This window comes from Chiloscyllium plagiosum, unplaced genomic scaffold, assembly GCF_037043375.1.
Source record: "Chiloscyllium plagiosum isolate Xiang-an unplaced genomic scaffold, Cpla_swu_hap1 HiC_scaffold_25, whole genome shotgun sequence".
Classification (NCBI taxonomy): Eukaryota; Metazoa; Chordata; class Chondrichthyes; order Orectolobiformes; family Hemiscylliidae; genus Chiloscyllium; species Chiloscyllium plagiosum.
In genome coordinates, this window is record NW_028270163.1 from 60335621 (window position 1) to 60358875 (window position 23255).

At 44.9% G+C, this 23255-nt stretch overlaps 1 protein-coding gene across 2 annotated transcripts in view; it reads right to left on the minus strand.

The window, feature by feature from the left end:
* The window catches only part of abcc3 (ATP-binding cassette, sub-family C (CFTR/MRP), member 3), a 145882-nt gene that overhangs the window by 63709 nt on the left and 58918 nt on the right, over positions 1-23255 (minus strand). For both annotated transcript variants that reach the window (XM_043715184.2, XM_043715185.2), the window contains exons 5-9: positions 20395-20520; positions 16028-16089; positions 5933-6064; positions 5510-5725; positions 1780-1957 (exon numbers count right to left, since the gene is read on the minus strand). In XM_043715184.2, coding sequence (XP_043571119.2) covers positions 1780-1957; positions 5510-5725; positions 5933-6064; positions 16028-16089; positions 20395-20520 — 714 coding nt within the window. The remainder of the gene's footprint in view (positions 1-1779; positions 1958-5509; positions 5726-5932; positions 6065-16027; positions 16090-20394; positions 20521-23255) is intronic.

Sequence of the window (23255 nt, forward strand, 5' to 3'; positions counted from 1 at the left end):
TTTATTCCTGACATACCTATAGAAAGCCTTAGGGTTTTCCTTGATCCTATCTGCCAACGACTTCTCATGTCCCCTCCTGGCTCCTCTTAACCCTTTCTTTAGTTCTTTCCTTGCTAACCTGTAACTCCCAAGTGCCCTAACTGAGCCTTCATTTCTCATCCAAACATAAGCCTCCTTCTCCCTCATGACAATGGATTCAACCATGGCTCCTGCACTCGACAACTTCTGCCCTGCCTGACAGGTGCATACTTGCCAAGGATCTGCAATAGTTGTTCCTTGAATAAGCTCATTTCAATTGTGCCCGTCCCCTACAGTTTCCTTCCCCCATCGTATGCATCCTAACTTTTGCCTAATCGCACTATAATTGCCTTTCCCCCAGCTATAACTCTTGCCCCGCAATATATACCTATCCCTTTCCATCACTAAAGTAAACATAACTGAATTGTGGTCACTATCAGCAAAGTGCTCACCTACCTCCAAATCTAACACCTGGCTGGGTTCATTACCCAGCAACAAATCTAATGTGGCCTTTTGTTGACCTGTCTATATACTGTGTCAGGAAACCCTCCTGCACACATTTGACAAAAACTGACCCATTTAAAAATACTTGAACTATAGTATTCCTAGTTAATATTTGGAAAGTTGAAGTCCCCCATAACAACTACCCTGTTACTCTCTCTCCAATCCAGAATCATCTTTGCTATCCTTTCCTCTACATCCCTGGAACTATTCGGAGGCCTGTAGAAAACTCACAACAGGGTGACCTCTCCTTTCCGGTTTCTAACATCAGCCCATACTACCTCAGTGGACGAGTCCTCAAACGTCCTTTCTGCCACCGTAATACTGTCCTTGACTAACAATGCTACACACCCCTCCTTTTCCAATCTTCTCTGATCTTACTGAAACATCTAAATCCCAAACCTGCAACAACCATTCCTGTCCCTGCTCTATCCATGTCTCAGAAATGGCCAATGTCGAAATCCCAGGTACCAACTCATGCTGCAAGTTCACCCACCTTATTCCAGATGCACCTGGTGTTGAAATAGACACATTTCAAACCAACTTCTTGTCTGTTGCCCTCATGTGATGTTGAAACCTTACTTCGGATCTCAACCTACTCCCAACCTCCTGTATACTCTAACTACAATTCAGGTTCCCATTCCCCCTGCTGAATTAGTTTAAACCCTCCCATAGAGCATATTCCACGCCCCCCCCCCCCCTCCCCCTCCCAACTCCTGGATATTGGTACCACTCTGGCTCAGGTATAGACAATCCTGTTTGTAGAGGTCCCAAATACTCCAGAAAGAGCCCCAATTATCCAGGAACCCAAAACCCTCCCTCCTGCACCATGCCTGAACCCACGTGTTCAACTCCTCTCCACTTTCCTCACCTCGCTAGCATTTGGCACAGGCAAAAAAACAAACAAAAATAGTTTGTTCTAGCTCTAAGCTTCCACCATTGTTCCCTGAATTTCTGCCTTATTTCCCCATCGCTCTTCCGATATCATTGGTGCCTATGTAGACCACAACTTAGGGCTGCTACCCCTCCCCTTCAAGGATCCCAAAAACACAGACATCATGAACCCTGGCACCTGGGAGGCATCACACCAACCGTGAGTCTCTCATTCCCACAGAAAGTGGTCATTTTTATACACTCCATGCTTTTTTATAAGCTTATTTACTTGTCTGAATTTAAATGCTCCAACTGGCCAGTATGGGGATTGAATGATGTACGCTGGATTATCAGCCCTGCAATGTGGAAGATCAGCAGCTGTCTCACCTTGCGGTATATCGCTCCGACAATGGCGGTCCGTAGCCGCATGCCTGTTACAAAACAATACTGGAAGTGCTGGTGGAGAATGATGGTTTGCAGGGCAGCGGAGAAGAACATCAAGAATGAGATGCTGTATCCCCACCAGATCCTGGACTCCCGGCTTTTGATGAAGGAAATCAACATGCTGGATGCAAACAAAAAACCAAAGTGTGTCAGAAACTGAAGGAGAACCAGTAACTGCAGAACAAGAGGAATAAACTTCTCTCTGTCCAAGACTTCCTTTAAATACAAAGTGGCTGAATTCCACTGTGTCTCTCGTTACCCTGTACCCAGGAACTTTCCAGTGCGATCAAACACTGAGTGCAGTCCTCAGATGAGAATTCCTGCTCATCACTTTCACAGGCACTTAAGACAGCACAGAGTCTGGAAACGTTTTACCTGGAGAGGGATAACTAAGTTACCACAACCAGTGAAAAACTGAGGGGTTGGGTTGAAGCACCCATTTTAAGAACATAGCACAGTACAGCCCCTTTGGCCCTTGATGTTGTGCCAACCTTTTATCCTACTCTAAGATCAGACTAACCTACAGACTCTTCATTTTATTACCATCCATGTGCCTATCCAGGAGTTGCTTAAATGTTCCTAATGTCTCTGACTCTACCACTACCACTGGCAGTGCATTCCATCCACCCACCAATCTGTGTAAAGAACCTACCTCTGACATCTCCCCTAAACCTTTCTCCAATCAACTTAACATTATGCTCCCTTGTGATAGCCATTTCTGCCCCGAGATAAAGTCTCTGGCTATCCACTCTGTGTCTCATCTTGTACACCTCTATCAAGTCACCTCTCATCCTTCTTCGCTCTAATGAGAAAAGCCTTAGCTCCCTCAACCTTTCTTCATAAGACATGCCCTCCAGTCCAGGCAGCATCCTAGTAAATCTCCTCTGCGCCCTCTCTAAAGCTTCCACATCCTTCCTATAATGAAGCAACCAGAACTGAACACAATATTCCAGTGTGGCCTAACCACGGTTCTGGAGAACTGCAGCATAACCTCACGCTCTTAAACTCAATCCCCCTACCAACGAAAGTCAACAGCATATGCCTTCTTAACAAACTTGGGTGGCAACTTTGAGGGAATCTATGGACCTTGTCCCCAAGATCCCTCTGTCTCTCCACACTGCCAAGAACAGCACTATAATTCCCCCTCCCCCAAATAAATACTTTCCCATAACATCTGCTCCTATCCCTCTCCATGACTACAGCAGAGGTCAGGGAGTTGTGATCACTATCACCAACATGCACTCCCCCAAGAGATCTGATGCCTAGCCTGGTTTGTTGCCAAGCATCAAATCCAATATGGCCTCCCTCTAGTCAGTCAATCTACATATTGAGTCAGGAATCCTTCCTGGGTACACCTGACAAAAATTGCTCCATCCAAACTATTTGAATTAGGAAGTTCGAATTAATATCAGGGAAGTTAAAGTCACCCATGACAACAACCCTATTACCTTTGCACCCTTTCAAAATCTGCCTCCCAATCTGCTTCTCCGTGTCTCTGTTGCTATTGGGCGGGCCTGTAGAAAACTTCCAATAAAGTGACTGCTCCTTTCCAGTTTCTGATTTCTACACATACCAACTCTGTAGACAAACCCTCCTCTACGACCTCCCTTTCTGCAGCTGTAATGCTATCCCTGATTTGCAATCCCCCACCTCTTTTACCTCCCTCCCTATTCCTTTTGAAACATCTAAACCCTGGAACTTCCAACAGCTATTCCTGCCCCTGTGATATCCAAGCCTCTGAAAAGGCCAAAACATCATAGTTCCTCGTACTGATCTATGTTCAATAGACAATAGATAGACAATAGACAATAGGTGCAGGAGTAGGCCATTCTGCCCTTCGAGCCTGCACCACCATTCATTATAATCATGGCTGATCATCCTCAATCAGTATCCTGTTCCTGCCTTATTTCCATAACCCCTGATTCCACTATCCTTGAGAGCTCTATCCAACTCTTTCTTAAACGAATTCAGAGACTGGGCCTCCACTGCCTTCTGGGGCAGAGCATTCCACACACCCACCACTCTCTGGGTGAAGAAGTTTCTCCTCATCTCTGTCCTAAATGGTCTACCCTGTATTTTTAAGCTGTGTCCTCTGGTTCGGCACTCACCCATTAGCGGAAACATGTTTCCTGCTGCCAGAGTGTCCAATCCTTTCATAATCTTATACGTCTCAATCAGATCCCCTCTCCGTCTTCTAAACTCAAGGGTATACAAGCCCAGTCGCTCCAGTCTTTCAGCGTAAGGTAGTCCCACCATTCCAGGGATTGACCTCGTGAACCTATGCTGCACTTTCTCAATAGCCAGAATGTCTTTCCTCAAATTTGGAGACCAGAACTGCACACAGTACTCAAGGTGTGGTCTCACCAGAGCCTGTACAGCTGCAGAAGAACCTCTTTGCTTCTATACTCAATCCCTCTTGTTATGAAGGCCAGCATGCTATTAGCTTTCTTCACTACCTGCTGTACCTGCATGCCTACTTTCATTGACTGGTGTACAAGAACACCCAGATCTCTTTGTACTGTCCCTTTACCTAAATTGATTCCAGTTAGGTAGTAATCTGCCTTCCTGTTCTTGCCACCAAAGTGGATAACCATACATTTATCCACATTAAACTGCATCTGCCATGCATCTGTCCACTCACCTAACCTGTCCAGGTCACCCTGTAATCTCCTAACATCCTCCTCACATTTCACCCTGCCATCCAGCTTTGTATCATCAGCAAATTTGCTAATATTATCTTCTATATCATTAATATATATTGTAAAAAGCTGCGGTCCCAGCATTGATCCCTGCGGTACTCCACTGGTCACCGCCTGCCATTCCGAAAGGGAGCCGTTTATCACTACTGTTTCCTGTCAGCCAACCAATTTTCAATCCAAGTCAGTACTTTGTCCCCAATACCATGCACCCTAATTTTGCTCACTAACCTCCTATGTGGGACTTTATCAAAGGCTTTCTAAAAGTTCAGGTACACTACATCCACTGGATCTCCCTTGTCCATCTTCAGAGTAACATCTTCAAAAAATTCCAGAAGATTAGTCAAGCATGATTTCCCCTTCACAAATCCATGCTGACTCTGACCTATCCTGTTCGGAGTTAGTCATCCTTATTCCTGATAATTTTTGCATTAAAATAGACACATTTCAACCCATCACACTGACTGCACCTTTGCTCTATATACTGTCTATCCATCCTCACAGACTCTCTGCACGGTGTATCTGGTTGTTCCTGATGAAGGGCTTTTGCCCGAAATGTCGATTTTCCTGCTCCTCGGATGCTGCCTGACCTGCTGTGCTTTTCCAGCACCACTCTAACCTAGACTCTAATCTCCAGCATCTGCAGTACTCACTTCTGTCTGGCTGTTCACTACCTGCTCCATCATCAGATAGCTCTGGTTCCCATCCCCGCCAAACTAATTTAAACCGTCCCAAAGGCAAACTTCCCACTCAGGATATTGGTGCCCTTCCAGTTCAGGTGCAACCCATAAAAGGGAGACAAATCTCCTAAGGGAGACAAATATTAGACTGGGGTGTAAATGGACTTGATCTGAACCCATAGTTTACTACTGGGTGGAGCAGATTAAAACTGAACCCTGTATTTCAGACAGGATCTAGAGGGAATTTACAGTCCAAAGAACATTTAATAAATTCCCTTTGGTATACAGACATCATACTTGAGAAGTTGGGGATTGACGAAAGACAACAGATCCTGGCACAGCTTCAGTGCCGATCCCAAAAGGAAGTAAGGAGCAAAGGTTCTGCACAGGGCTATGAGGAATGAAGGTTTCTTCTGGTCCCCCTTGCTGGGAAAAAGGACCTCAGCTTCATGAGGCTCCTGGTCTGTAACGTTATATGGAGGTGGGCATTTGGAGTAGACAGCCTCCTGATGCCTGGCAAAGAAAGGACATAAAACAGGCGATTACTGTCTGCTGACCAGCAACTATTCGCAAAGCATCAACAATACCCAACCCTTTGATTCAATTCCAGTCTGTAATGCACTCCCATGTAACTGTTACTGTATATATAAACCAGCTAGAACCTCTCGATTAAATTCCAGCCTGTAACACGCTCCTAGGTATCAGATGGAAGATAATTACCTTTTCACTTTCAGCTTCTGCTTCTCCCACTCATTCAGTAGTTTTGGCACAACAACATCCGACCTATCCTCTTTGTTCAGTGACCAGAGATCTTTGTCCTCCAGGGGGTGCTTGTAACCCTGTATGGCCATTCTGTGGATATTAAGAGCGTGTGAGAGAGGAAGGGAAAAAAAACAGAGACAGTGCAAGGACGCGGGTGACAAGAGAGTACATGAGTAAGCAACAGGCAGAACTCGAGCATGAGTGTGAGAGAGCATAAACGAGTGAGCAATCACAAGTGAGTGTCAGAGCCAGAGCGTGCACAAACGAGAGAGAAAAAGACAGACAAAAACAGAAAGGGGCACTCTGCTGAAATATAAAGACTCAGACCAGCACCAAACCATTACCTGAACCAATTAATTCCTATCAAGACTGATTGGAATCAGATAAACACTAACCTTTACATTTCCCCCTAATGCTGATTAGTGGAATTTATCCACAGATACCACTCGGATAGGCCTGACAGGAAATTGCAAGCAATGGCCAATGTGGTCTGCAGATCAATAAAACAGGTGCCAGCTTGTATTGACAACTTATACTTGTAAAGAATCTTTCCCATCATTGATTGTCCCAAGATATTGCACAATAATATCAAATAAATGTGGACCAAGTATCACAAAGAGATGAAAGGTCAGATGACCAAAAGTTGAATGAAAGGTAGGGTTTTAGGGTGCCTCTTAAAGGAGGAATGTAAATAAGAGAAATAGAGGTTCCGATTGGAAATTCCAGAGCTTGCAGCTTACATAACTAAAGCTCAACCCACAGCAGTGCAGCATTTAAAATTAGCAATGTGCAAGGAGCCAGACTGCTGGAGATTGAGGTAGGTAGCAAAATGGTGAGAGGTGTGGAAGTTTGCAGAAATTGGAATGGCAAGGACCTGGAAGGATTTGAAAATAAACAAGAGAATTTTATAATCAAGGAATTAACCAACTGGGAGGAGGGATAATGGGCGAACAGGAATTTGGTGTGAGGTAGAACATGGGGAGCAAAACTTTGCATAAGCTTAGACTTTGTAGAGGATAGGATGTAAGTGGATGGAGAAATGCATTGGAATAATCAAGTCTGGTGAGAACAAAAGCATGGGTAAGGGTTTCACCAGCAGATGAGTTGATGTGAGGAATGGAGTCATATGTTAGGAGGTGGAAACAGGATATGTGGTTGGATATTCTACCTGGGGTCAAGTGTAACAAGAAATGTTTTGAACACAGAAGATTCTGGGTAATCCAAGATGGATGACAGGAAAAAATTCTGGCTGTAACTGGCCACTCCTTTTTGAGGGAGTTTAGGTGTTGGAGATCATTTCCTCGAATTCCAGGAGCAGCAATTACTGTTTTATCTGCTGTTGCATTGATTTAGAACTTGGGAGTAAAAAAAAAGTAAAAACAACAGCAGTTTTAAAAGGGGGAGGCACTGACAAAGGCAGCACAGTCAGTGAAGGAGGGAGAGAGGGAGAGACCCACACTACTAACTGACACAGCAGTGAACCTGCATAGTTACTGCCTTTGCTGTTGAATTCACTTATCGCTGGACATCGGAGTGCATCTGGGAAAGTTAACAAACAGCGAAATTCACAACTGATCTTGGAGTGACAGTTAGAGGCAATGAGGAGTTTACAACAGCAAGGGGGTGTGATGGATGGCAGTTATAGGAAGGGAGAAAAGCCACAGATACAGTCAAATAGATGGGTTAACTCCAGGAAAGGTAAAAGGGGTAGTGCAGGAGATTCTTAGGGGAATGTAACACGAACAGCCAAGACGGGCTCTAATATAATGAGGGGTACGTCGGGTTCCAAGCGATCAATTGTGTTAGGGGACTCTCTAGTCAGAGGCACAGACAGACATTTCTGTGGCCAGCAGCGAAATATCAGAATGGTGTGTTGCCTCCCTGGGGCCAGGATCAAGGATGTTTCAGACAGGGTGTAGATAGTTCTCAAAGGGGAGAGGGACCAGCAGGAGGTCATTGTACACATTGGAACAGACATAGGAAGGGAAAAGGATGACATTCTGAAGGAAGAATATAGAAAGTTAGGCACAAACTTAAAAAGGAGGTCCTTGAGCTGCTCGGGAGGATTTAGACTAGTGAATGTGTGTGTGTGTCTGTGTGTGTGTGTCTGTGTCTGTGTCTGTGTGTCTGTGTGTCTGTGTCTGTGTGTCTGTGTCTGTGTGTCTGTGTCTGTGTGTCTGTGTCTGTGTGTCTGTGTGTCTGTGTGTCTGTGTGTCTGTGTCTGTGTGTCTGTGTGTCTGTGTGTGTGTGTCTGTGTGTGTGTGTCTGTGTGTGTGTGTCTGTGTGTGTGTGTCTGTGTGTGTGTGTCTGTGTGTGTGTGAGATGGTAGGGATAGTGAGGAAAGAGATCAATCTGAGACTGGTACAGTTGAGAAAAGAAGCAAGTTTAGCAGTCAGGGACAAGGTAGGACTGATAAAGTAAACTGCATTTATTTCAATGCAAGAGGCCTAACAGGGAAGGCAGATGAACTAAGGGCATGGTTAGGAACATGGGACTGGGATATCATAGTAATTACAGAAACGTGGCTCAGGAATCAACAGGACCGGCAGCTTAATGTTCCAGGATACAAATGCTACAGGAAGGACAAAAAAAAAGGAGGATGAGGATGAGGGATCTTGAGAAGGGATCGCATTACAGCTGAACTGAGGGAGAATATTCTTGTAAATACATCCAGGGAAGTTATTTGGATGGAACTGAGAAATAAGAAAGGGATGATCACCTTATTGGGATTGTATTATAGACCCCCTAATAGTCAGCGGGAAATTGAGAAACAGATTTGTAAGGAGATTTGTGTTATCTCTAAGAATAATAGGGTGGTTATTACATTAGATTAGATTCTCTACAGTATGGAAACAGGCTCTTCAGACCAACATGTCCACAACAACCCTCCAAAGAGTAACCCACCCAGACCCATTCCCCTACCCTATATTTACCCTGACTAATGGGCCTAACACTATGGGCAATTTTGCATGGCCAATTCACCTGGCCTGCACATCTTAAGATTATGGGAGGAAACCAGAGCACCTGGAGGAAACCCACGCAGACACGGGGAGAATATCAGTGTGGCGTTTGCACAGTTGCCCTAGGCGGAAATTGAACCCAGGCCCTTGGTGTTGTGAGGCAGCAGTGCTAACCACTGTGCCACCTCAAATAATGGATTCACAGTCATCATTAGACTCTTAATTTCAGACTTTTATTGAATTAAAATTCTACCATATGCCATGGCGGGATTCGAACCTGGATCCCCAATGCCTTATTTTCACCATGGACATCCAGTCCCTGTACACCTCCATCCCCCATCACGAAGGACTCAAAGCCCTCCGCTTCTTCCTTTCCCGCCGTACCGACCAGTACCCTTCCACTGACACCCTCCTTCGACTGACTGAACTGGTCCTCACCCTGAACAACTTCTCTTTCCAATCCTCCCACTTCCTCCAAACGAAAGGAGTAGCCATGGGCACCCGCATGGGCCCCAGCTATGCCTGCCTCTTCGTAGGATATGTGGAACAATCCATCTTCCGCAAATACACTGGCCCTACCCCCCACCTTTTCCTCCGCTACATCGATGACTGTATCGGCGCCGCCTCGTGCTCCCACGAGGAGGTGGAACAGTTCATCCACTTCACCAACACCTTCCACCCCGACCTCAAATTCACCTGGACAGTCTCAGATTCCTCCCTCCCCTTCCTCGACCTTTCTATTTCCATCTCAGGCGACCGAATCAACACGGACATCTACTACAAACCGACCGACTCCCACAGCTACCTGGACTACACCTCCTCCCATCCTGCCCCCTGCAAAAACGCCATCCCATTCTCCCAATTCCTTCGACTCCGCCGCATCTGCTCCCAGTAGGACCAGTTCCAAAAACGCACATCCCAGATGGCCTCCTTCTTCAAGGACCGCAATTTCCCCCCCAACGTGATCGACGATGCCCTCCACCGCATCTCTTCCACTTCCCGCTCCTCCGCCCTTGAACCCCGCCCCTCCAACCGCCACCAGGACAGAACCCCACTGGTCCTCACCTACTACCCCACTAACCTCCATGTACAGCGCATCATCCGCTGTCATTTCCGCCACCTCCAAACGGACCCCACCACCAAGGATATATTTCCCTCCCCTCCCCTATCAGCATTCCGTAAAGACCACTCCCTCCGTGACTCCCTCGTCAGATCCACACCCCCCACCAACCCAACCTCCACTCCCGGCACCTTCCCCTGCAACCGCAGGAGGTGCAAGACTTGCGCCCACACCTCCCCCCTCACCTCCCTCCAAGGCCCCAAAGGAAACTTCCATATCCGCCACAGACTCACCTGTACCTCCACACATATCATCTATTGCATCCTCTGTACCCAATGTGGCCTCCTCTATACTGGGGAGACAGGCCGCCTACTTGCGGAGCGTTTCAGAGAACACCTCTGGGACACCCGGACCAATCAACCCAACCACCCTGTAGCTCAACATTTCAATTCCCCCTCCCACTCCACCAAGGATATGCAGGTCTTTGGACTCCTCCATCGTCAGACCACAGCGAAACGACGGTTGGAGGAAGAACGCCTCATCTTCCGGCTAGGAACCCTCCAACCACAAGGGATGAACTCGGATTTCACCAGTTTCCTCATTTCCCCTCCCCCCAGCCTGTCTCAGTCAAATCCATCAAATTCAGCACCGCCTCCCTAACCTGCAATCTTCTTCCCGACCTCTCCGCCCCCCACCCCAATCTGTCCTATCACCCTCACCTTGACCTTTTTCCACCTATCACATTTCCGACGCCCCTCCCCCAAGTCCCTTCTCCCTATCTTTTATCTTAGCCTGCTGGACAAACTTTCCTCATTCCTGAAGAAGGGCTAATGCCCGAAACGTCGATTCTCCTGTTCCCTAGATGCTGCCTGACCTGCTGCGCTTCTCCAGCAACACATTTCCATCTCTGATCTCCAGCATCTGCAAACCTCATTTTCTCCCCAGAACATTACCCAGGCCTTTGGATTAACTGACCAGTAATAACACCACTAATCTATCGCCCCCACCTCAAGGGCAGCACATTGGCTCAGTGGTTAGCATTGCTGCCTCACAGTGCCAGGCACCTCGGTTCAATTCCAGGCAACCATGTGAGGAGTTTGCACGTTCTCTCAGTGTCTGTGTGGGTTTCCTCCGACTGCTCCAGTTTCCTCCCGCAATCCAAAGATGTGCAGGCTAGGTGAATTGGCCTAGCTAAATTGCCCATAGTGTAGGTTATATTAGTCAGGGGTATAAAATAGGTTAGGAGAATGGGTCTGAGTGGGTTACTCTTCGAAGGGTTCGTGTGGACTTGATGGGCCGAAGGGCCTTTTTGCACACTGTAGGGATTCTAATTCTAATTCTTCCACCTAGAAAACAAGAGATGTATTTTGCAAAACTATAAATGCCGGAGGAAACACCACAGAAGCGCTTCACAGGAGGCTCCCAAGCTCTGAGGATGTCACCTAGACAGGGGACGAAACGTTTGCAACAAAAACTTCCAGCTCGGCGAACAGAACCAAAACAGCAGAGTTTCCCCTCTTTACTTTGGGGGCTACCCATCGAGGTGTTTACTGTTGGTGGGATTCCTATCGAGCACAAAAGAAGATAGTTGTGGTTGCTTGAGGTTAATCATATGATCCTCAGCTTAGGTATTTTCTCTGTGTAGATGTGCCAGTGTTGGACTGGGATGGACAAAGTCAGAAGTCACACGGCACCAGGTGATAGTCTAAAAGGCTTATTTGAAATCTCAAGCTTCCATTTGCACGACCTGGTGATTTTAAAAAAAAAACCTGTTGGTCTCTAACCTGACGTTGTATAACTTTGACTAGATATTTTCTCTTCAGAGATGTTATTACACACTTCCAGAGCAGATTGAACTTGAACCCATATCCTCTGAACCAGGAGGTAAAGACTCTACTAGTGCACCCTAAGTACTCCTTAAGCTGTTCAGCTTAGATGTTTTCTATTCAACCTGCTCAAAGATGTTATGACACACCTCTGGAGCAGCAAATTGCATTAAGATTAGCCACTTCCCAACAGTGAATTGCACCATGGTCTCTACAAGGCAGACAGTGATATTAACCACTATACAATGTGGAGCTTCTAGTCATACCTCTAGAGCAGGGACTAGATCTAGTCATCTTCAGTTATTTCATCAATGGCCTCCCCTCAGTCATGCTGTCAGAAGTGGAGATTTTCACTCACTGATGACTGCATCATGGTCAGCACCATTTACCCAGGCAGTGAAGCAGCAATATCAAGGCTTGGGCTGATGAATGGCAAGTTATATTCATGCCACACCAGTGCCAGGCAATGATCTTCAAATAATACATCTAACCAATACCCTTAACCTTTAGTGGTATTGCCATTGCTGAACCACCATAATGAACATTCAGTGGGGATTGCCATGGACAAGAAACAGAAGAGGATCAGTCATATACACAGTGGCTGCAAGAACAATTCAGATGCTTGACATTCTGCACCAAATAACTTGTCTTTCATCTCCCAGAATGCTACCAAGTACAGGCCAGGAGTGTGATGGAATGCTCCTCACTTGCTTGGATGCTTCAGCAACAGTTGAGAAACTCTAATCTAGGGCATAGCAGTCCTCTTGATTGACACCTTGTCCAACATATTTCTTTCATCATTAACCCTCAGCAGCAGCAGCGTATATCATCCTACAACAAGCTCTGCAGTAACTCAAGATTCCTTCAACATCACCTTCCAAACCCATGACCACAGCCACTTAAAGATGAAGGCAACAGATGCATGGCAACACTGCCATCTGGAAGTTCAGCTCCAAGTCACAAATCATTCTCACTTGGAACTGTCTTGCTGGTCCTTTACAATTACTGAATCAAAATCCTGAAATTCCCTTTCTAGCAGCACTAAGGGTGTCCCTACACTCCAGTGGCAGCCAGGCCATGGCTGGCTCTGCTGTTAAGTGGGTATGTCAAGATCCAAGTGAGTTAAATAGATAAAGAAGACAGAGCATGGCAGAGAACGATGTAAGACCGATAAATTAAATTGTATTTATTTCAATGCAAGTGGCCTGACAAGGAATGTAGATGAACTCGGCACGGATGGGAACATGGAACTGGAAAATTCTAGCTATTACAGAAACTGAGGGAGGGACAGGACTGGCAGCTCAGTGTGCTGGCATATAGATATTGTAAGAAAGATAAGGAGATGAGAGGAGGGTGAGTGGAGTTTTCAAATTAAGGAAAACATCACAGCAGGACTGAGGATATTCCTGTGGGATTGTAGGGCCAGTGAAGCTGCATGGGTGGAACTGAGAAATAAGAAGGGGATGATCACCTTGACAGGATTGTACTTGAGGCTCCCTAATAGATGGTAGGAAATTGAGGAGCAAATTGTAAGGAGATTACAGGTATCTATAAGATTAATATGGTTTGAATTGTAGGGAATTTTAATTTTCCAAACATGGACTCGGACTACCATAGTATTAAGAGCTTGGATGCAGAAGCATTTGTTAAGTGTCCTTAATAAAATTTTCTTTATCACTCTGTAGATGTACCTACCAGAGAAGGAGCAAAACTCAACCTTCTCTTGGGAAATAAGGCAGGGCAAGTAACTGAGTGGGGGAGTGTTTTGGGACCAGTGACTATAATTCTATTAGTTTTAAATTAGTTATGGAAAAAGATAGGCCTTGTGTAAAAGTTAAAGTTCTAAATTAGAGCAAGGTGAATTTTGACCGTATTAGACAGGAACTTTCGAAAGTTGATTTGTTTGCACTTAAAGGGATGACTGGAAAGTGGGAAGCTTTCAAAAGTGAGAGTTCAGTACAGTAGGCTCTGTAAGAGTGAAGTAAAAACAATGACTGCAGATGCTGGAAACCAGATTCTGGATTAGTGGTGCTGGGAGAGCAAAGCAGTTCAGGCAGCATCCAAGGAGCTTCGAAATCGACCTTTCGGGCAAAAGCCCTTCATTTCTGTAAGAATGAAGGGCAAGGTTGGGAGGAATAATGAACACTGGATGACTGGAAATATTGAGGCTCTGGTCAAGAAAAAAAAAAGGAGGCATATGTCAGGTATAGGCAGCTGGGGTCAAGTGAATCCCTTGAGTATGATGGGGAAAGGAATACACTTCAGATGGAAATCAGGAGGGCAAAAATGGGACATGAGGTAGCTCTGGTAGATAAGATTAAGGAGAAACTCAAGAGATTCTACTGGTACATTAAGGGAAAAGAGTAACTAGGGAAGGAATTGGGCCCCTTAAAGATTAACAGGGCCAATTATTTTGTGTCTGTATTTACTGTGGGGATGTGAAAGTGTATAGGGTATGAGCAGGTGGGGAAAGAGTTACGTTTTGAGAAACAAAGGTTGAGTTAAGCATGACTCAGTAAACAATGAGGTACTGGAAGCAAGGGTAGTGGGTTAACAAGGTGGAAAAGCATTCATTGTGTAAAGCCATTTAACAAGATGAAGAAGCATTCAGTATGTAAAGCCAGTTAACAAGGTGAAAAGTATTCATTATGTGAAGCCAGTTAACAAGGTTAAGAACATTCATTGTGTAATAGCAGAGGCTTAGTCTCTACTATTGACACTCTGATTGTAATGGTCACTCAATCGATATGGTATGTTGCCTTATCTGGATGCTCCTCCCTGTAAATGACTATATACTTCATTAAGAAACTGCTGTTCCAGAGAAGACCAGGAACCCATGCCTCTGAGCATATAGGCGATTGTTCTCTCTCCCACCAGGGCCTGGAATATAGATGAAGGAGGTAAAACTATACTGTGTCTCTGAACGTTTTGCTTCAACTGATATGGGGATAGGGAAACAGGACAACAGACAAAGACATGGAAGCTAGAGAACTAAAAAGGAAACAGAGTCGCAGGTAGATAGGATAGTGAAGGCGGCATTTGGTATGCTTTCCTTTATTGGTCAGAGTATTGAGTACAGGAGCTGGGAGGCCATGTTGCGGCTGTTCAGGACATTGATTAGGCCACTGTTGGAATATTGCAATTCCGGTCTCTTTCTGATCGGAAGGATGCTGTGAAACTTGAAAGAGTCCAGAAAAGATTTACAAGGATGTTGCCAGGGTTGGAGGATTTGAGCTATAGGGAGAGGCTGAACAGGCTGGGGCTGTTTTTCCTGGAGTGTCGGAGGCTGAGGGTGACCTTATAGAGGTTTACAAAATTATGAGGGGCATGGATAGGATAAATAGGCAAAGTCTTTTCCCTGGGGTGGGGGAGCCTAGAACTAGAGGGCATAGGTTTAGGGTGAGAAGGGAAAGATATAAAAGACACCTAAAGGGGCAACTTTTCCATGCAGAGTGGTGCGTGTATGGAATGAGCTGCCAGAGGAAGTGGTGGAGGCTAGTACAATTACAACTTTTAAAAGGCATCTGGATGGGTATATGAATAGGAAGGGTTTGGAGGGATATGGGCTGGGTACTGGCAGGTGGGACTAGATTGGGTTGGGATATCTGGTCGGCATGGATAGGTTGGACTGAAGCGTCCGTTTCTGTGCTGTACATCTCTGTGACAAGTTTAATCTCATACTGTTGCCAACAAGAGGGATTGAAAATGTCGATAGAGAAGAGTGATAGAAAACAAAGGCTTTTGTCTTTCTAATATTTACTTGGAGGAAATTTATACCCATCGACTAGATATGGGATATACAATCTGATAATTTAGAGATAGTGGAGTTGTTGAGAAAGGCAGTGCTGAGGTACAGCTAGGACTTTTCTCATAAACATGAGAACAAACACTGCGGTTTCAGATGATGTCACCAAGTGACATTGATGAGAGGGACAGAAGGATAGAACCTTGCAGGATACCAGAGGTATTAGTATGGAAACATGAAGATAAGCCATTGCAAGTGATACTTTGGCCATGCCTAGATCAAGAAAATGGAAGCATAGACATTGCTACATGATAGGATGATCAGCATAAATGGAATATCTTTGCACTTATTAAGAGTGTTCTCTGATGCAGTTGTTTAGCATCAGGCACTGTACAGGGGATATTACCCATACTCTCATGAGGATTGTTTGACTGCTCATGCAATGAGGAGGAAACTACTCACCTAGTAAACCACCAGAAGGTCAGCCGAGAGAGGAATCCAGCACCCTCTTCAGGGCAGCGATTCTGCGGGAAGTGAGAACAGGATCAGTCAATCCTTCAGTCAGTTTAATCTCTTTTGAGTTAGAATTCATAGTGTGGGACAGCATGGATCACATCCCTTCATGTTTGTGCCAGCTCTGAAAGAATTAGTCAATTAGAATGTGATTTGATTTACTAGTGTCACATGAATTGAGGTACAGTGAAAGTGTTGTCTTACATGCTCTACAGGCGAAAGGGAGGACTGCAGATGCTGGAGACTAGAGTCGAGAGTGAGGACCTCATTCCTGATGAAGGGATTTTGCCTGAAACGTTGATTCTCCTGCTCCTCGGATGCTGCCTGACCTGCTGTGCTTGTCCAGCACCACATTCTACTTACATGTTCTATAGGATGATCCTTACAGGCCAACACTTTTCATATATTCCTTATTTTCCTATATTTCCCTCAATTTCTTCATTCAGATGCTGGTCAATCTTGGAAATTTTCAATCTCAGAGGACCGTGGAAGACAGAAATCAGTTTATTTCTGCAGAATAATGACGTCAAGGAGTTATGGCAACAATGAGGAGAAGTGGGATTGAAGCAGTTGATCAGTTATAATTTGATTGAATAGTGAAGTAATCTTGATGGGCTGTATGGTCTACTTTTGTGCCAAAAGACCCACAATCCCAGCTTCAATTTATCCATGTTATTATTTCAGTAAATCTAGGTGGCGGCACGGTGGTACAGTGGTTAGCACTGCTGCCTCACAGCACCAGAGACCAGGGTTCAATTCCCGCCTCAGGCAACTATCTGTGTGGAGTTTGCACATTCTCCCAGTGTCTGCGTGGGTTTCCTCTGGATGATCCAGTTTCCTTCCAAAAATGTGCTGGTTGGGTGAATTGGCCATGCTAAATTGCCCATAGTGTTAGGTGAAGGGGTAAGTATCGGGGAGTGAGTCTGGGCGGGTTGTTCTTCGGAGGGTCGGTGCGGACTTGTGGGGCCGAAGGGCCTGTTTCCACACTGTAAGTAATCTAATGTTAATTTGGAATCTCCCAGTTAATATTCTAAAATTGGGCTGGAACTGATAGAAATCTATTCACTGAAACACACTTTTTCCACTGCAGCAAGTTGTTAAATGTTGGTAACACTGGGTGACTAGAATATAGAGCTTAGCTTCACTGTTACCATTCTTATTGGACTGCTCTTCAGCCAAAAGATGGCAACCTAAGTGAGATGACAGGTTAGGTACTCCAATCTAAGCATTAAAATCTCAACTTGAGCTTTTATTTGATTGGAGAGGAGATTCTGGGATGGTTCAAATGCTTCCATTGTTAAGATACAGATCAGCCTAGATAAAACTGAAATGCAGAAAAACTGGAGAGTTTACTTTTACTCCTCCTGTACTTTAATTCCTTCTAAACAAGGACAGATGGGAACCATGGTCTTTACTGCCTGGATCAACACACTACAGCTCCATCTTTACTGTGAGACAGCGAGGCAAAAGTGAGGACTGCAGATGCTGGAAATCAGAATCTAGATTAGAGTAGTGCTGGAAAAGCACAGCAGGTCAGGCAGCATCCGAGCAGCAGGAAAATTGACATTTCTGGCAGAAACCCTTCAGCAGCTAGTTGTCTCCAAGCATTTTTATTTCCATTGAGGTTCACATCTTTGCACAAACCCAGATCAAATCCCGTTGCTACATATTCTTCACACAAGAAAATTGCTGTGTTGATGCAAAATCAAACAACTTCACAACATCCCAAAGCTCTCAAAAACCTAATGACAAGTGGCAATTGAACAGCTTTAGTGATATTGGTTGAGGGATATATTAGCAAGGTCACCACAAGGAACTTTTCTGTTCTTAAAAAAATTCTGTGGCACAATTTCCATGTTCAACTGAGTGGGCAGACAGACCCCAGTTTAACAAGTTATCTGAAAGGTGGCATCTCCAACCTTGCAGGACTGTCTTAGCAATGACCATCCTCATTTCTGTCTTAATGGGTGACACCATATAATTGTCAATTTGCCTTTCCTATTACCACTGAATGTGGATGCTAGTTTTTCTTGTATTTGCATTACAATAGCACTATCTTTCTCAACAACTCCGCTATCTCTAAATTATCAGATTGTATATCCAACATCTAGTCAATGGGTAGAAATTTCTTCCAAGTAAATATTAGAAAGACCAAAGCCATTTTTTCTATCCCTCTTCTCTATCCACATTCTCAATCCCTCTTGTTGGCAACAGACTGAGATTAAGCTGGTGTTCAAAACATTGCTGGTGTACAAGATGATTAGGGGGTTAGATAGGGTTGACAGTGTGAACCTTTTCCCGCGTATGGAGTCGGGTATTACAAGGGGGCATAGCTTTAAATTAAGGGGGGGTAGATATAGGACTGAAGTTAGGGGTAGGTTCTTCACTCAGCGAGTCGTAAGTTCATGGAATGCCCTGCCAGTAGCAGTGGTGGACTCTCCCTCTTTATGGGCATTTAAGCGGGCATTGGATAGGTATATGGAGGATAGTGGGTTAGTATAGGTTAGGTGGGCTTGGATCGGCGCAACATCGAGGGCCAAAGGGCCTGTACTGCGCTGTATTCTTCTATGTTCTATGTTCTATTTCTTGTTACATTTGACCCCAGGCAGAATGCCCAACCACATTTCCTGTTTCCACCTTCAAACATCACATGACTCAATGTTTCAACTCCATTTATCTGCTGGTGAAACCCTTATCTATTTTTAAAGATTAGATTACTTACAGTGTGGAAACAAGCTCTTTGGCCCAACAAATCCGTACCAACCCTCCGAACAGCAACCCACCCAGACCCATTCCCCTACATTTACTCCTTCACCTAACATTATGGGCAATTTAGCATGGCCAATTCACCTAACCTGCACATCTTTGGACTGTAGGAGGAAACCGGAGCACCCAGAGGAAACCCACGCAGACACAGGGCAAATGTCTGTGTGGAGTTTGCACAGTCACCTGAGGTGGGAATTGAACCTGGGTCTCTGGCGCTGTGAGGCAACAGTGCTAACAAATATGTTTTTGTTCTCACCAGACTGGATTATTCCAATACATTTCTCCATCACCTAACATCCTATTCTCTACAAAGCCTAAGTTCAGCTCCCCATATTCTATCTCACACCAAATTCCTGTTCACCCATTACCCTTCCTCCTAGATGATTAATTCCTTGATTACAACATTTGCACGAGGATCCCCAAATCCCTTTGTGCTGCAGCTGTCTGCTTTCTTTCCTCATTTAAGAAATATTCAGCTCCTCTTCTCTACCTTCCAAATTCATAATCTCCTATTTCCCCACAAAACATTCCATGTGCCAAGTGTTTTTTGCCTACTCGCTTAATCTTTTGTAAACTAATGTATCCCCCTCTCCCGAACCCAAGTGATGATGATGTGGCTTTCAAGAGGTAACTTTGTCCTGTTTGTTTTTAAGTTTTTAGTTTACCCTTAAGTAGAAGCTATTAGGGTCTCTGAGTTGGAAGCTTCAGTGAATGTCTCCTGGTTGCTTCTCAGTTTTTTCCTCCTGGATTGGAGAACTGTATGTTAAAAGTTTTTGGCAGAATTTTCTTTTTTGGCAAGGAGTGTGTTTATATGATATTACTATATTGGAACAGTTAATCATTAATAGGAATTTATCCATTATTCTATTAAGTTTTTCAAGAGAGTTGTTATTCTAAATTCCTCTTGCTTTGGTTGTATTTCAACTATGGCATTTAAATAAATTGTGTTTTGCTTAACATTGAATAGTTTGACCAGTTGCATTGCATCAGAGACACTTTACATTTGCCTTTAAAGTAAGAAAAAGTTAAGGTGTAGGCTACCTTCAAATATTTTTGAGGGGGTCAGTCTGGTCCATAACAGCTACCCCTCCAAATTAGTTTAAAGACATCTCAACAGCTCTAGTTATTTCATTCACCAAGGCACTGATCCTAGTATGATTGGAGTGAAACCTGTCCCACTGGAACAGTTTTCTTCTATCTCTGTCCTGCTACCAGTGTCCCATGAAATGAAACCCATTTTTCCCCACAGTAATCTTAACCCATGCATTTAACTCCTTGACTTTATGACTGAGTTGTTCTCCCACAGTTTATAAGCCTCTGGCCGAGCAGCTTCCACTCTGTACTGCACGGAGTTTTAACCTGCACTATATGCTCAACATGCTGGAGTCTGTAGCATTCTGTCTCAGCAGTGAAAATGTTACCGCACTGAAGGGCAACTGACAACTTGAGACATTGTTTGTGAATTTCCTGGCATCCACAATTAACTGGAGCCTTCGAGACCATGAGGGTCAGAGATGGGAGATGCTATAAACTTTAGCAGCTGGACTCACCTCATTCGAAGATACTGCTGAGAAATATGGAGGAGGTTCACTGAAGCAGCAGAGAAAGAACTGGATCAGAACTAAGGCAAAGTAGATATAGAAGGTGGTAAATCGGAAGACATCAATTACTTTATCCTGGGAAGAAAGAACAATGCACAGAGAAAACTGTCAGCAATTCATTCACACTTCAGGACAAAGCAGTATGGCTGCCTCTATGAAACTCACAAATATTACCCAAACTCTTTCAACCTGAGAAACAATGAGTTCCATTCAGGTCAAGTTCCTGTTTGCACCCATAAGGAGGGCCCATTCTCTTCCTTCTTCAGCATGCCCCACTAAGTGATCTTAGCAGTAAGTTAGAAGTAATCATGTCTTCCCCACAAGTCTGCACACTGAAGGTCTGTCTTCACATCCATCATGGTGTGGCACGACCATCATATTAAATGGGATATTTTGAACAGATGCAGCAGCTCAAAATTGGGCATTCTAGATGCTGTCAACAACCACAGCAACAGCAGAATTGTAATTCAATCATAGAATTCCTACAGTGTGGAAGCAGGCCATTCAAGTCCGCACTAACTTTTAAAAGAGTATCCCACCCAGACCCATCCCCCTACCTTATCCCTTAAACCCATGGCTAATCCACCTAGCCTGCACATCCATGGACACTATGTCCACACTAAATTGTCCAATCTCCCATATCTGCACATTTTTGGACTCTGGGAGGAAACCAGAGTAACCAAAGGAAAACCAGGCGGAGGAGGGTGGAGAATTGTGCAAACGCTACACAGACAGACAGTTGCCCAAACATGGGTCCCTGGCGCTGTGAGGCAGGCAGAACTAACCACTGTGCCAACATGCCATCCCAAAAGCTGTAACATCATGGCCAGCAATCTCTCACTCTGCCACTTCCATCAAACTGGAGAATAACCCTAATTCGATGATTAGTGTTGGAGGACATGCCAAGAATAGCACTAAACAGGTCTAAAAATGAGGTGTCAACCTGCTGAAGCTATTACACAGATTACATGCATCAAACCGAACCAGCAAGTGATAGAGCGAGTGAGGAAATTCCACAATTAACTTGAGTTCTGCAGTTCTGTCACATCAGGTCACGAGCGATGGGGAGCTATCTAGCAGGAGCCACCTATCTCCACCCTCAATGCTGTGGGAAGCCCAGCACATTAGTGCAAGAAATTTCACAGATACATCCACAATAATCTTCAGTCAGACGTGCCAAGTGGATGACCCTGTGGTTCCGAGCATTATGGATTCCAGTCTTCAGCCAATTGGATTCATTCCAAGCATTATCAAGAAGTACCCAAAGATTCTGCGTGCAAAAAAGTATGGGCACTGACAATATTCTGGCAATAGTATTAACAACGTGCTGCTCCCCTAGCCAAACCGATCCAGAACAATAGTATTAACAACGTGCTGCTCCCCTAGCCAAACCGATCCAGAACAATAGTATTAACAACGTGCTGCTCCCCGAGCCAAACCGATCCAGAACAATAGTATTAACAACGTGCTGCTCCCCTAGCCAAACCGATCCAGAACAATAGTATTAACAACGTGCTGCTCCCCTAGCCAAACCGATCCAGAACAATAGTATTAACAACGTGCTGCTCCCCTAGCCAAACCGATCCAGAACAATAGTATTAACAACGTGCTGCTCCCCTAGCCAAACCGATCCAGAACAGTTGCAAAAGTAGCATCGACCTGACAATTTGGAAAATGGCTCAAGAATGTTCTGTTCACAAAATGCATGAAAATTCCAACCAAGTCATTTGCAGTCTGATAAATCTGCTCTCCATCATCATGGAAGGTGTCATCAACAGGGCTATCAAGCAGCACCTGCTCAGCAATAACCTGCTCAGTAACACCCAGTTTAGGTTTCTCCAGGGCCACTCAGCTCCTGACCTTGTTACAACGTTGGGTCAAAAGAGCTAAATCCCAGACATCAGGGGAGAGTAACTACCCATGGCATCAAGGCCACATCTGACTGAATGCGGCATCAGGAGCCCTAGCAATGCTGGGATTGATAAGAATTAGGGGAAAACTCTTCACTGCTTGGAGTAATGCCTGGTACAAAGGAAGTGGCTGTTGGAGGTCAATCAACTCAGTCCAAAAACATCTTCACAGTAGCCTTCTTGGCCCAGCCATCTTCAGCTGCTTCAATGACCTTCCCTCCATCCTCGGCAAGACTCCGTCTAACTTTAGTCACAGTGGTGCAGGCCTTGAAGTTCCCACACTTGGCAAGGACTTCCAAAACCAGAAGCCAATGCCAAAAATCAGCATATTGACGATGATCGCTGTGTGTGGAACATTAGAGCGACTGCAGACACCTGTCGTCTTGTAGCTTCCAGTAAATGCTGATGATATGGTTAGGAGAGCAAGTGTTCGCTGATGATTGCACATGTGACTTGTCAGATACTGATGCAGTTCATGTCCAAATGCAGAAACACTTGGACAATATCCAGACTGAGCTGTTAAGTGGCTTGTAATATTCACATCACACACGTCAGGCAATGATCATCTCCAACAAGAATGAACGTAACCAACTCCCCTCGACATCCAATGACATTACCATCACTGAAGCTACGACTATCGACATCCTGGTGGTGGGGGGGGGGGGGGGGTTGCATTTAACCAGAAGCTGAACTGGAGTTACCGGTGGTAACTATAGTTACAACAGGTCAGAGGTTGTGAATCCTGCAGCAAGTAACTCATCGCCTGACTCTCCAGAGCCTGTCCCTCATCCATAAGACGAAGTTGGGAGTGTGATGGGATAGTCCCCACTTGCCTGGATCGATGCTGCTCCAACACTCAGACACACAGTCCTGGACAAATATAACTGTTGAACTGGCACT